Source organism: Bradysia coprophila, unplaced genomic scaffold (genome assembly GCF_014529535.1).
Source record: "Bradysia coprophila strain Holo2 unplaced genomic scaffold, BU_Bcop_v1 contig_732, whole genome shotgun sequence".
In the NCBI taxonomy this organism is placed as follows: Eukaryota; Metazoa; Arthropoda; class Insecta; order Diptera; family Sciaridae; genus Bradysia; species Bradysia coprophila.
This window is the reverse complement of record NW_023503972.1, coordinates 6,281,459-6,295,605: the sequence shown is the minus strand read 5'-3', so window position 1 is coordinate 6,295,605 and position 14,147 is coordinate 6,281,459. Positions and strand designations below refer to the sequence as shown.

Below are 14,147 nucleotides of genomic sequence, written 5' to 3'. Positions count from 1 at the left end.
CAATGAATGCATACACGAAGAGAAGCGTCCACGTTCCAGTTCCGTTTTGCAAATATGCGATGAAGTAGGAATAAGGCTGACTATGAGGAACAATCAATAATAAACTCGACTGCCGATACGGATACAAAGAGCCTTGTACATGGGAGGTAGATTCATGATATATTATATCCCCATTGAATAATAGTCCTTCTGTAAGATATTCTGCGAAGCTTGTTGATACCTCCGTCATTGAGGCATTAAAGCAATTCCGAACAGTGGCAATGAACTGGTTTTCCATGTAAGTCTTGTCGATCTCATGAATTTTTATTGATTTAAGTGGCCGTTGGCGGTAGTTGGGTATTTTGTCGGGAAAGTAGTCACGAACAGATTTGCTTCCTGTTACATTGGTCAAGTGAAATGTTCCGAAAGGATCGTACATGAACACGTTGAATGAACGTTCATCATTCTCACCAATGAAGTGGAATGCGCCAAAAATATTCATAATACGAGCAGTCCAACTCAAATCAAGTAATCTCTCTACCATCTCTAACGAGGTGACGCTACGAGTGAAAAAGACTCCAATTTTCACGTAATAATCAAGCTTTCGGATGGATGTAAGTTGAGCTACCAAAGTCGATTTATTTCGAGCGGTCAAGCTGTCGACAACGACAACTAGAAATGAATTCTTGCTGCTTATCGCCTTCAGCGTTTCTGTGGTAACATCACTCTTGGATAGATCGTCAAAAGTGAGAACAGTTTGAGGTGTAATGTTGTCCAGCTTAGCACCATGAGAACTTGATGACGACTGTAGAAAACAACGGTCGAGATCGCATGATGATTGTATAAGAAATATGTGATGATCGAAACGGTAGAAGTCATTCAGGCGATTGATTAGATGTAGTGCATCATGATGATACTGTTGGCACCAGACCATTGCCGACAGATAGTTTAGTAAGATTATTGGTATGATGTGGGTGTCCATGATACTGTCTAGCAGAAATAACTCTGTTGATGGGTATAACATTTCAAACTGCAACGCAATTGGTAGATTTTTTTCATTAATAAATTAAATAACGAACAACCACTGAACAAACATTAAATTGTGGTGATGGTGTTTAAATACCTTCAGATATAGTTCTAATGACAGAGAGATTATCTCATAATTGGTTATTTCAGAACATTATCCATTGCTTGTGGGTGTAATTATTACTTGGCAATCCTGCCTGATGTGTGCGCAGTGTACACTGACTTGTATTTTTGCCGTTTAATGGATCACACAAAACACCGTCAAAAGAGGTGTTAGATTCAGTGGTATTCGAGTGAATACTAATCTAGTTCACGGGTTATAATTTGATGTATTTAATTGGAGTGTACAAATCTTTCTAAGTCTCGTACAATAATAGGTATTTTCAATAATTAGAATTCCTTCAATTTTGCGACCTTAGAATTTGGAAAACCAGAAGATTATGGAACCGGGACATGTACATGAAGGATATGATGAAACTCAATGAACTACAATCTCGCTGAGGTGGACAAACTTAAATTTCGGAATTACTTATGAGTGTCATGACAAATTTGGTTACAAGGGGGTGTGTTGGATTTAGTAGTTTCGATATTTGTCATATTTTTTGTCATAACTCCAGTGGGTGTACTTGCTCCATCAGACATCTATACTCCACCTGTAGGTCTTTCCGACGACATTAGTACCAAATTCCAATGTTTAAAATAGCTGTTTTGCTAACTAGTGCGAAAATGGGAAGTTTTGCGCAAGAGATGCGAAAATTGTCAATCAGAGCTGCAGGCGACAAGATTTTATCCAAGGCTGTAAACTTTGTATGTAATTGGCTTTCCAATAAATTCAAGAAAGGAGTTATCCTAATACCCTTGTGCTGTGGATGAGCTCTAGTGTTGCATTTGGTCCGTTGCCAAATCGCAACGTATAATAAACTAGGCACGGCCTTCTATCTAATTACCCCAAAGTTTAAAGCCTTGATTTTATCTAAAAATCAGGAAGTCAAAGTTTATTTCGCGAATGAGAAGTTTCCAGCTCAACTTTTACTCACTGCAGTAGATAAATACTCATTTCTTGAGCAGTTGCCAAAAAAACTGTTTGAACCCTCTGTTGACCCTCTGAAAATTTACGACGAATATCTCGTATAATGACATTCGGTTGCAGGGAAGCATCTCTGTTTGACTCTTAAATCGATTTAAAATGTCGAAATGTTCATTGTAATGAAGCTTTTATCTGAAAATTTAACGTGGCTTGTTTGTAAATTATTGTTTCGAATTGAAATTGTAAGTCATCGTTGTTGGTTGTTGGCCGGAGAATTTGTTTTGTTTGAATAACGTTATCATAATTTTGGTTAATTCCTTAAGTACGTCCATTTTACTTATCTTCTGTTAGATATAAAATTCATCTTCTGACGAGGTACTCAGTGATCTTACTGCTGATTTCTGGAACTGTCCTCCAATCTTCAAACAACACACTGTTGGATTCAAGAAATTATCAATCAATCGCCTTTAGATAAGTATACAAACAAAGCACTGTCTCAGCTTCGGTGCTAGACAGTGCGTTGATACAAACGAATATGTCGTCTGTGTTGGTAGACACTCCTCTAAATATTACCAATCTAAAGTTTTGATTTGTAATGATCTGAGATTAGGTGGAAAATTACCAATCTTGTAAGTGGCATGGGTCTTATAGTTAAAATTTAATTCTGCACCGCAGAGAATAGGTTTGTTCCAAGGTCATTTCGAAATGTCAAATGTCATCCACAGAAGGCAACTTAACCTCAACTTTCAGGTTGACTAAAATTTTACCGAAAAAATTTCAAAGAAATTGGTTGACGTTTAGGTTATGTTCATCTCTGTGGATGAGATCGTCGGCGTTCGTATTGTCAAAGTTCGGGTTTACAGTTATTGGGAACAAACCAAAACCATTCAAATTTATAGTACACATAACGAGCGAACGAAGTGAGCTCTGATGTGTAATATCGAAGCACTGCTTCTAGCATTTAAATACAAAATGTGTGTAGGGTAGGCTGATTCTATCAGAATAGGCTTTGCATTTATACATGTATCAGAATTTTGGGCCCTTAACGCTAGGAGCAGTTCTATATCGAATGCTAGTGGTGATATGTCGAACCAACGCACTCATCCATTAACAGCATTAACAGGAACAAGAACAAATTTTTTTGACGGTCATTTGGCCTCTTATTTTGTATGGGACGGATGAAACGTCTGTAACGCAGTGGCTTATACCAACATAAAAAAACTGAATTATAGAGTGTTATGATGAAAGAGAAGAAGATATTTTGACAAGGACCCCAAGGCAAATTAAAATAAAATGGTCTTCTGTCCTCTTGCTCTGATCATAATAGTTTCTGTGTTTTTCTAAAGTTTTTGATTTCTCCATATAAAAGTGTATGCAAAATTCAGAAAAAGTCAGTAAGGCCCAAATCAGAAAATGTGTCGGTTTTCAAAATTCCGTTCGTGTATTGGTACAAATTCTGGCTATTCATCCAACTAAGTCACAGTCTCCCCGAACATTACACCTAACCTTATAATGTCTAAATCAGCTTTTTGCGGACACGATACTGCGAATAACAGTGTAATTCAGGCCTCGTTAGAGATATCGATGTACAGAAAAAATTTCAAAATTTTAGTTTTGCTTTTCCGTTAAATTTATTATGCGAATTCACAGCACAGAAGATATTATTGCTTGTTACTATTTAATTGATTGTAACATCAGCACAGCCTCTGAAAGTTTCTTGTGGTCCGCATCCAAGAGCTCCACTGCCATCGGGACACTGACCCCAGTTGTTACCTAAGATTACACATAAAACCGATTAGTTGGCACAGTTGAATTTTGTACAGAAACATTTAGCTCCTACCTGCTCGGTAATTCCATTGAATGACGCAGCGGGCACATCGTACATTAGCTGGTAAACGGTATCGCATGGCATACCATCCAGTGCGGGTAACTTCAGTTCTGCTGCCGCCACCGTCAGCTCTTTGCAAAAGATGTTGGTTGAAGCAAGCTTGAGTTTCACCGGCTCCATTTCCAGGTGCCGTACACAATCGGAATTCCATGAAACCTCTGTGATATTGGGTCATATCGACATCGATGTCAATGATTTGTCCGGCAGTATAGCGTCCAGTAATGATGCCTCTGTACCATTGTCCACGCATTTCGTTTGCTCTTGGCGAGGCATTATTTATTGAATCACCACAGACTCCGCAATCAGTGCCGGGATTATTGGCTTGATGTCTGCCACCACAAAATAGTTCATTGTCATTCCAGTTGGTGGGTGGATTTAAGGATTGGAATTCGGGCACTCTCCATACCGACCTAAGTGGCATTTTTAGTCAATTAATTTTATTGGGAAAAGAGGAAGAAAAATATTAAAATTACGATCGGCTCGTCGGCCTCATTAAACGTCCATGGGAATGAACGCCAGCAACCAATGCTACCAAGCAAAGCAAAGTAATTTTCAACATTTTTTGAGCTTCAACCAAGTACAACTACTGAAATGAACCCAATATCTAAGCATTTTTATACGTTTTCATTTTGCTGATTATTTTATTATCTCGCCATTTCGACAAGGATTAGTTTATTACCAGTAAACAAAGATTGGAACAATCAGGTGCAATGCATGATTGTCAGAATTTCCATCATTGCATCTACACTATAAAGAAAAGATAATCATTTCGAGGAGAACTGTGGCACTGATTTGCTGTGAATTACGATGTCTCATGAATCTAGAATACAAAATGTTAAAGCGAAATACTGGCAATATAGGGAAGATCAACGCACTTCAAGCATGAGTGGTACTAGGTAATAGGGAAACCTGACAGTGTGTCACACTGTAAAAAATCATTTCACACAAAATAGTACTCTATTTGGCAGCTGTCACTATGGTACCTTTTGCTTGTAGTGCGTTGGGAAGATGCAAGGACACGTTATGCGTTTTTATTAAGCGTAGTTGCGTAGTCCTTCTTCTTCGATTTATAACAATTTTTTTAAACAGACCCCTTCATTCAAGCCAATCAGATTCCGGTCAATCTGATTTGACCAAAATTACCCATTGATCACCACTTCACTGTTATTCAGATTTCAAAACGGTTCAGATCTTCAGAAACTCCTACCCTACATCATCCAGTGGTCTGAATTTGTTTATGCAGAGTACATCGATTCTGTAATCCAATTGTTAATAATTTGTATCCTTTGGGTAAAATAGGATAATCTGAGCGGGACGCAACCTGCACATTTGCCTTAAGTACCTATTTTGTGTGAGTACCCGTTAATAATTCTAATGAGATATGAAGCATGCACAATAGATGCCGTTGCTTGTCATGATGACGTAATGCTTTATGTCAGCTAGTGAAAGCAACTGGTAATCAAACACCGGTAAAAAACCGGTAATGCCTATTACCGTTTACCGGTAAATAATATTTTGATAACCGGTTTCACCGAGGGAGGCGAAGCCGAGTAGGACAAGCTTACGACGTGTACCGAAAAATTCCACTTTCATCACGAGTCACAAACGATGATTTTTGCGCTTGTAAACTGAAATGAGACGAAACCAAAACAATATTAACAAAGAAATCACTCTACGGAGCCGTTTCAACAACAAACCATGCACACTTAAGAGGCACCAGTACTTAGCTAAAATTGTAGCCTACATTTGTGTGCCTCACATTTCATTTTTGATGATATCTTTTCATCAGAATCCTGTTTTAAAATTGTACGACCGCAATTCCGACCACGAATGTGGTAGCTTTCAACAGAAAATACATTTGGTTGTATTCGTTTGACCAGCTGTGAGAAAAGTGAGCAGTTTAGTGAAATTTTCATAAACTGCTCATTGTTCTCAGAGCTGGTCAAATTGCTACACCCAAAACTATTTTCTGTTGAAAGCTAACATATTCGTGGTCGGAATTGCGGTCGTACATTTTTGAAAAAGGATTCTGGTGGAAAGATATCATCAAAAGTAAACTAAAATCCAGTATTTAAAAATCGCCCTAATGTATGCTTTTCGTCAAAGTACCAGTGCCTCTTAATCGCGTCCAATAAAATATATATGAAAATCCATTTTCGGCCGGAGAGAGCGGCCGATAAAGTACTTTACTCGCCACATCCCCCGAAAACTCGTTTTACTTCACGGGCGCTAGCGTTAAGACCCATTTCCGGGGGTCTTCGCTAGTAAAACAAACTACGTGATGGTTTGGAGATTGTTATTTTGACTAGTGTGGTTGCATCCGCCACACTCGTCAAAATAAAAATCTCCAAACCAGCACGTAATCTACTATTCTTGGCCGCAAATATCTTTCTTTGAGAAGTACAGAAAAATTCGATTGTGAAACTCGCATTGCTATGTGTATCTACAGCAGGGCCTATTTTCGATAATTTAAATTCTCGAAATTATCGAAAAATTCTCTAAATTCTACAAAAATTATCGAAATTCTTAAATTTATTTTTGGAGAATTTTGATAATTTTTCGATAATTTCAAGAATTTTTTGATAATTTGGAGAATTTAAATTATCGAAAATAGGCCCTGATCTACAGTAAGAAATGAGTATCAAGCCCGTCCAAGTTCCCCGATGAAATGCAGCTCGAGCTAATTTTTTGGGTTTTTCATTATAAAATTGAACTTAATTGACCGATTTGTATGCAATGTAGATTACCGGTACCTTACCGGTAAATTTTCTCAAAAACTTCGGTAATACCGTTTAACGGTTTTAAAAAAAGAGACGGTAATTGGATTCACTAATATCAGCGTCTTATAGGTCGCGACTAAAACGAAGCAGTGATTAGAAAAAGCCAAGGTAAATGTATGGGTGTATGTAATGTCATCCACACTATATCTACCTTGGAAAATGTCAGGTAGAATTGCTCAGAGACCAACGTTCCATTGATTAAGCTACCTGACTCTATTTTCGTAAACATCCATACCCTATACGACCGACACTAACAGCGGACACATTAATGACTTTTTCAAGCCTCAACATGAGACTTGTAATTTGTCGTTAGGTTTTCCACAATCTAAGAGGTATGTAGAAGGTCGCAAAAACTCGTTTCTTTTTTATCAGTGTAAAAATCATGGTTGGTACATTGGTGCTGGAAGTGATGAAAAATAGAATTTGGCCTGATTGAATTTGTAAAGTAAGCCAACATCAGATAACACAATTCGCGAATTTCTGCTCAGAATTACAGCTTTTAAGTGGCACAATTTTATGCTACTTCACAACAAAGATCACTTAACAACGTAAAATTTCGACCAATCAAGTAATGAGTGTTATCATCCTCTAGGTATTGTGTGCGGACCGTTTATCACCTTATCATGTTATTAAGATTCACACAGAAGCTCGGATTCCCGTCATAAACTTGCTCCCGTCATCAAATCAGATAAATAATAAATAACTGGCCGATGAACAGATATGTATCGCACCAAATACACTCAAAGTTGGATTCCCGTCACAAGCTCATTTTCCGTATCATCGAAGCTGATGAATTGAATAAAATTTTGTTTGATAAAGCGATACATATCGGCTACACTCATTGTTAGAGCGATTGAGTCAACAGATTTTCAATCGATTTTTCTGTGTTTTTTGAAATCATTTTCTGAATCAACGCACTTTAAGCAAAGGTGATTTTAATGGCAGCTGCCAAATTGAGTACGACTTTGTATGAAAAAACTGTCTAAATTTTTTGCAGTGACAAAGTTTGTTCGATACACAGTTTCAGTACTCTATGTAGAGTACCACTCATCCTTGAAGTGCGTTGTCTGAACGCTTTCTAAATTTTCAAGAAATTAAATTTGAATTGGCTCTCTTTTCAGAGGGCTCAGATTACAACTGATTTTTCCGATTTTTCTTCAGAATTTCAATTATCTTTCCGATCTACTACAATTTCCACACCTTACTTAATCATGGCATAGCATATGTACTTCTCACACCATATGAGTCAAATATTAAGTCAAATGATTCGGCGCACTAAACACACAAAGCGCATAATGTACACAAAACACACCCAACTTTCAACCAGTGCAGTTTGATTATTCATTTGTCTACAGTGAAATATTTCACAATTGGCGAAATTTAGGTAAGAAAAAAAATCTTAGCTAAAAGCATAGCACTAGCTCCTAGCATTAACACTGAATCAACGAGCTTCAAATTTAGTCTCTAGTGATAGGAGCTACCGCTTCAAAACAAGTTATCTATCTTTACAAAACGATACGTAAAGGCTGCTGTGATCTCATCAGCCTCCAAATATTTTCTATGTCAATGCTAGGAGCAGTTCTATGTTCAATGTACTTTCAATTCGCTGTTTAGCTTTCAACTTCAATCAATCGTATAATTTCAGAAATTTCATTTTCACTCATTGTAACTCTGGGAAAAATGAACTTCGGCCAAGTTTCTCGCCTCGATGGGCCGACTGTTTTCGCGTTAACGCTTTACTTGGAATGTCGAGGTGAACCAACTGAGGGTCAGCAGTGGGTTGGTTGGGTGATTAAGAATCGGGCGGCCCAAGGCTACGCTGATGGCACCATTAAAGGAGTGTGTTTGCAACCCTGGCAATTCGAGTGCTGGAATGGACGAGACACTATTGAAATCAAGGACGTTTCCGTTTATCAGGGCATTCGTAATTGGTCGGACCAACTATACAACGAGAGTATTCGGAATGATCCGACTGGAGGCTGCGACCACTATAACAATCCGAAGAAAGAGACTGCAAGTTGGGTTAGAAATGTAAGGCTAGTGAGAGTTATTGGTGATCATCATTTCTACAAAGCATAGGAACGTTTCTTATGCAACTTTAATTGAGAAATCATTTAGTCAACTGAAAATAAAAGTCTAGGTGCCAGCCAAAGCTTGAGTTTTCATTCCAACGTTCCGTATTGGTATTGGCGCCCAATACGAAACTATGAGTCATCTACATTCATTGTATGTCTGCACTTTTGTCAAAAATATTTCTCGACGTTACAATATATGCATACATGTACGTGACACATTGAACACATTAGCTTATCGACGAGTTGAATTTATCAGCGCTGATTAACGCTGACGTGAATACAGCTAATACAGGGATTAGCTGTTTCACCGAAAAACATTTGAATTCTGACTGAGAATTTCTGAGTTAATTATTGCCTGACAGAACTTGTCATTAAATTGGTCCGAATTATATTGCCTTCTCTCTCATTATATAAGTCTGAATTCACAGTCATCCGTGTTCATGACAGTTGGCATTTCATACAATAGAGCATATTGTTTGGAATGCCAACTGTCACGTACACGGAGGAAAGACGGAATGAAAACACATGACACCATAATGCTTGATTTCCCCTTACCAAAAAAATGAGTAACAAAATTGTTTTTATTTTCAATTTTTGCTCTATTTTTACTTGACGGAGTACTTTTTGTTAAGTGGAAACTGTACTTAACAGTATTTTCGAATTATCTCCGATCTGCTACAATTTCAAACACACAAACACACTGCGCACACATATGACTGTCAAAAATGACAGTTCTGACAGATGGCATTTTGTGTGGTGTTTATTTTTGTGTAATATTTTCCAAAGGAAAAGATTGAAAAATTCAATTTTCAATCAAAATTGTGATTTTTCGTGATAGTGAAATGAGCGAAACGGCAACAAAAACGAAAACAGAAAAATGTAAGGTGCTCATTATTGGTGCCGGAATGGCAGGTACATTTTTTGTTTCCATTTCTTTATTACTCGTTTTATGCGAATGCCATTCGTTTCCAACAAGGACTATCTGCTGCCTCACATCTGGCTAAAAATGGTTTGACTGACTTTAAAATCCTTGAAGCCAGAAATCGAATAGGAGGACGAATAATATCAATAGAAATGGGACAGCAGAGGGTGAGTTTGGTTGTTTGTTTTTTTGTGTTAAAATATTGTCGTCGGTTTGTTTTGTATGGTTGTGTGGTTGTTAATTATGTAAGTGACGGCTGGATTTGTTGTGAAACAATATTCATGGTTCACGACGTTCAAGTATACTGTATATAGATTGGGCAACCCGCAATCCGACCCATCAGGTTTTGGCCGTGCGGATTGTGAGTCATTTGAGTTGACTCTCGGTCGGTTTTCAAAAAACAATTTTCTGGGTGGACCGGTTTTGGACTGGTTTCGAATGTCGGGCTTCAGATAGTTGGGTTTCAGAAAAACCTAACAAGTCAGGTCGGGTTCGCACGGGTTTTCAAAAAACCTCAACTTGCTCATCAATACTGTAGCAGAAACTCACAGTGGCTTGTAGCTGTGACAGAGCTTCGAAAACGTTTGCTCGCACTAACCTACACTAACAACTCAATAGCGCAGTGTGTAAGCGAGACTTCACATTGAATTATTGAATTACCAGTTGTGGGTTCGAAACTCAACCGCAACGCAAATAATTCGTTTCATCAGGTTGTTGTCCACAATAATGACATCTGATTGAACCGTTTATTTGGTTACGGCCTTCGATTTAGTACCGATAACGTCTCTTTGTGTTTCATGTAATTGGTAATTGGTTCGTTGGTAATGTCTTTCAGTCAGTTAGGCGAAAAGTCCGTTGACGGTGTGAAATGCATTTGAAACAAAACGACTATAATGACCGTCGTCCTCGTCGTTTATTATTTTAGTTACTAACTGATGGTAGCTTGTAACCACTGAACTGAAATTATTGTTGCAGGTGGAACTGGGTGCTAATTGGATACATGGAGTTCTAGGAAATCCAATGGTAAGTGATTGTTTAAACATCGACACATGCAGAGCGTTACATGAAAACTCATTTGTCGACAGTTTGAGATAGCAACAGCACATGGACTGATCAACATCATAAATATACCAAAGCCGCATAAGATCTGTTGCTTAACAGAAGAAGGCAAACAAATTCCCTTTCCCATACTACAAGACATTTACGAAGGTTTGTCGGTCGTTCTGTTGTTCCACTTCAACATTTTTCGTTTTTCTAACACCAAACTGTTGCTCCCAACAGCCTACGTTTGTTTCCTGCGACGATGCGAAGAATATTTCCTCTGTCAGTTCATTCCGCCGCCCGGAATCGACAGTGTGGGCGAACACATAAACCTGGAATCGGAAATGTATTTGGATAACGAGACCGATCCCAAGGAGAAACACATCAAAAAATTGATATTCAACTGTCTGTTGAAGCGTGAGACTTGCATTTCGGGATGCCATAATATGAACGAAATCGATCTACTGGAATTGGGTAGTTACACAGAGCTGCAAGGCGGAAATATCGTTCTGCCGAGCGGTTACAGTTCGATATTAGGTCCGATATGTCAACAAATACCGAAGGAATCGATTATAAAAGCGCAGCCAGTCAAAACGATACATTGGAAGCGGAAAAAGACATGCAGTGGACTGGAAACGGTTGACGAAGACAACGAAGGTGATTCGGATGATTCCGATAAAACGGTTACCGAAGTACCGGTAGGCGGTCAGGATGCAATGGTGAAAGTGGTCACAACCGATGGTAACGTTTATCATGCGGATCATGTCATTTGTTCGATACCGCTGGGTGTGTTGAAGGAGAATGGAAAATTGTTGTTCGATCCCGAATTGCCACAATACAAACTGGAGTCAATCGATCGGTTGCTGTTCGGAACGGTTGACAAGATATTTCTCGAATATGACCGACCGTTTCTGAATGCTGACATTAGCGAAGTGATGCTGCTGTGGGACCAAGAATCTGACGACAAGGTGGAGAACATCGAGAAAAATTGGTTCAAGAAAATCTATTCGTTTTCAAAGTTGAGCGAAACGTTGCTGTTGGCTTGGGTATCGGGACTGGAGGCTGAATACATGGAAACGCTATCTCATGAGGCTGTTGCCGATGTGTGCACTGGGATACTGAGGAAATTCCTCAAAGACCCATACGTACCTAAACCGAAGCGGTGCGTTTGGTAAGTTTGAAAGATTGTCACAGCTGCAGAAGCATTTCCTTTCACTCCATTAATTTCTACCAATTCAGTACAAGTTGGCACAAACAGCAATACTGCCGCGGATCGTACACAGCTATGGCGGTTGGTGCGAGTCAAGAAGACATCGAAAACATTGCCCAGCCTCTGTACTCATCACCATTGCAATCGAAACCGTCAGTGCTCTTTGCCGGTGAACATACGCACACCAATTTCTATTCGACCGTTCATGGGGCCTATCTGAGTGGTCGTGCTGCTGCACAAATTCTACTAACGCCTGATTCGCCACAGGAAATTGTAATGGAATCGGACGAAAGTGATTTGAGTTCTTGGATTCAAGGGATATCGTTGGACTAGAAGTTTTTAGTTTTTTTCGGTTTTTTTTAGAAATCTTTTTGCCTTTTGCTTACAAGATTTTGTGATTTATTTAGGAAAGCGCCACAACAATTGTGACATAGTCGTTCTGGGTGGTGTGGTAGCGTGTCTTTGTATGTCTGTAACTGAGTGCGTGTGTGTGAATGAACAAGCAGAAAAGTTGTACGAGAGCTCGGATTAATTTATTAAAGTAACGACCGGAGAATCGATTGTGTGATTTGGCTGATTCACTATGCAAGCGGTCAGGTATGGCATTTTTCATCATCATTCTTGAAACTCACGCCTTTGATTTGATTCAACTTCCTTATCCGTTTCACCGATAAGCTAACTCAAAACTATTTGCTTAACTGGACCACATTGAACTGAAATCAAATTCTGGGTCTCATTTTTCTCGTTGATCTTATGTATCCAATGTCGTTACATCGCCTCAGTAGAAAAACGTTTGTTCTAACACCTTTAGGTTTCGATTGCGGTCTCAACTTGACATGATCAAATCTGAAAATTTCAGGTTCGGGACAAACCTGAAACCTGCGGTTCGGGCTGAAAGCGAAATGGACCAGTTCAACTTCGTGTTGAAACTAAAATGTTAGTTCAGGCTCTGGCTGAAATGCGGTTCGGATAAACCTGAAATAGAAACAGGTCAATCCGATCCGAGCCGTAAGTGATGGCATTTGTTTCGAACCAAAGCCTTATGCGAAACTGTTATACACACGGTCGAATCAATTTATTCAATTTGTTAAGGGCGGCCTTGCGTTGCTCTTTTTTCAAAATCTAACGGAAAATATCAAATTCGAGGCCTTGTCGCGTTTTTCATTTTAGATTTTACATAAGTCCACCAACACCCATTGGTAAATCAACGAAGTTTTTTCTAGCACAATAGGACTCGTTCAAATATTGATTGCATTTAGAAAATTCATTCCGAGGGAAAAGGTCACTCTTGTGAAGTGTTGGCGAAGTGACTACGCTCTCGAGCTATTTCTGGTATAGTCATGCCAGTTTTGAAATGTTTTTGTTCAATGCGTTTGCACGATTTCAAAAATGGTTTGTTTCGAAACAACCAACATCCAACAACAAAGATAGATTGGAAACCATTCCATGAACTGCATCAGTTTTTGCATTTTCTGATGACGTTGACTGAGACTAATAATTCAAAAATGAAAAACGTGTACAGAGTTTCGAACTACTAAAGTTGCTGACTTACATTTAAAACAAAATGAGAGTCAGGAGTCCAGCTAGTGAATCGAAAACGATCACAAACTCTACTTTTACATTCAAATCCTACTTACCACGAACATGTACAGGTAGTCGGACAGTAGCCGCAGTGAAAAGTTTTGTCACTTGTCCTAAAAAGACTGTCTGGGAGAGCTTTTGCATGAAAAAAAAAAGCTCAGTCAGAGTTCTTCTTTCGGACTATACTATCGGTCAGTGTCAGCACCACTAGGAACACTGTTTGCTTAAAGAAAATAAAATTGCAAACATTCGCATCAGCATGCATTCTATACACCTACATGCTTATGGAGTAGCTGTTAATGCCACCGAGTGATAAGTGTTTTTTGGACTAAATGTTCAAATTGTCATTCAAAGCTGCAGTGCAAGTGTGACAGTACACATTATGTGTCAGTGCCTATATTCGCGAAAATATTTTCACGAATTTTCTCAAATTTTCGCGATTTTCTAAAATTTTTACAAAAAACTTTTTGCGAAAATTCACGAAAATTTGAGAAAATCGTGAAAATTTGAGAAAATTCGTGAAAATATTTTCGCGAATATAGGCACTGTTATGTGTCGAAAGCACTGAGTTGTATACAACGTTTTTCTTGATTAAGTCATCGAATGTTTCATTTTTCG

At 38.6% G+C, this 14,147-nt stretch overlaps 2 protein-coding genes across 2 annotated transcripts; one reads left to right on the top strand and one right to left on the bottom strand.

Annotated features, from left to right (window-relative positions):
• Positions 1 to 3,638: 3,638 nt before the first annotated feature.
• LOC119084396 lies at positions 3,639 to 4,532 on the bottom strand. Its single transcript, XM_037194361.1, has 3 exons — positions 4,394 to 4,532; positions 3,873 to 4,330; positions 3,639 to 3,805 (listed from the first exon to the last, which is right to left on the bottom strand). Exons 1-3 carry the CDS (start codon positions 4,477 to 4,479, stop codon positions 3,711 to 3,713), a joined length of 639 nt encoding a protein of 212 aa, XP_037050256.1. The 5' UTR covers positions 4,480 to 4,532; the 3' UTR covers positions 3,639 to 3,710.
• A 4,967-nt stretch (positions 4,533 to 9,499) lies between these two features.
• Positions 9,500 to 12,504, top strand: LOC119084395 (spermine oxidase). The gene is made up of 6 exons (XM_037194360.1): positions 9,500 to 9,687; positions 9,752 to 9,864; positions 10,673 to 10,720; positions 10,783 to 10,906; positions 10,979 to 11,909; positions 11,978 to 12,504. The coding sequence occupies exons 1-6, from the start codon at positions 9,618 to 9,620 to the stop codon at positions 12,279 to 12,281; spliced, it is 1,590 nt and encodes a 529-aa protein (XP_037050255.1). The 5' UTR covers positions 9,500 to 9,617; the 3' UTR covers positions 12,282 to 12,504.
• The last annotated feature ends 1,643 nt before the right edge of the window (positions 12,505 to 14,147 follow it).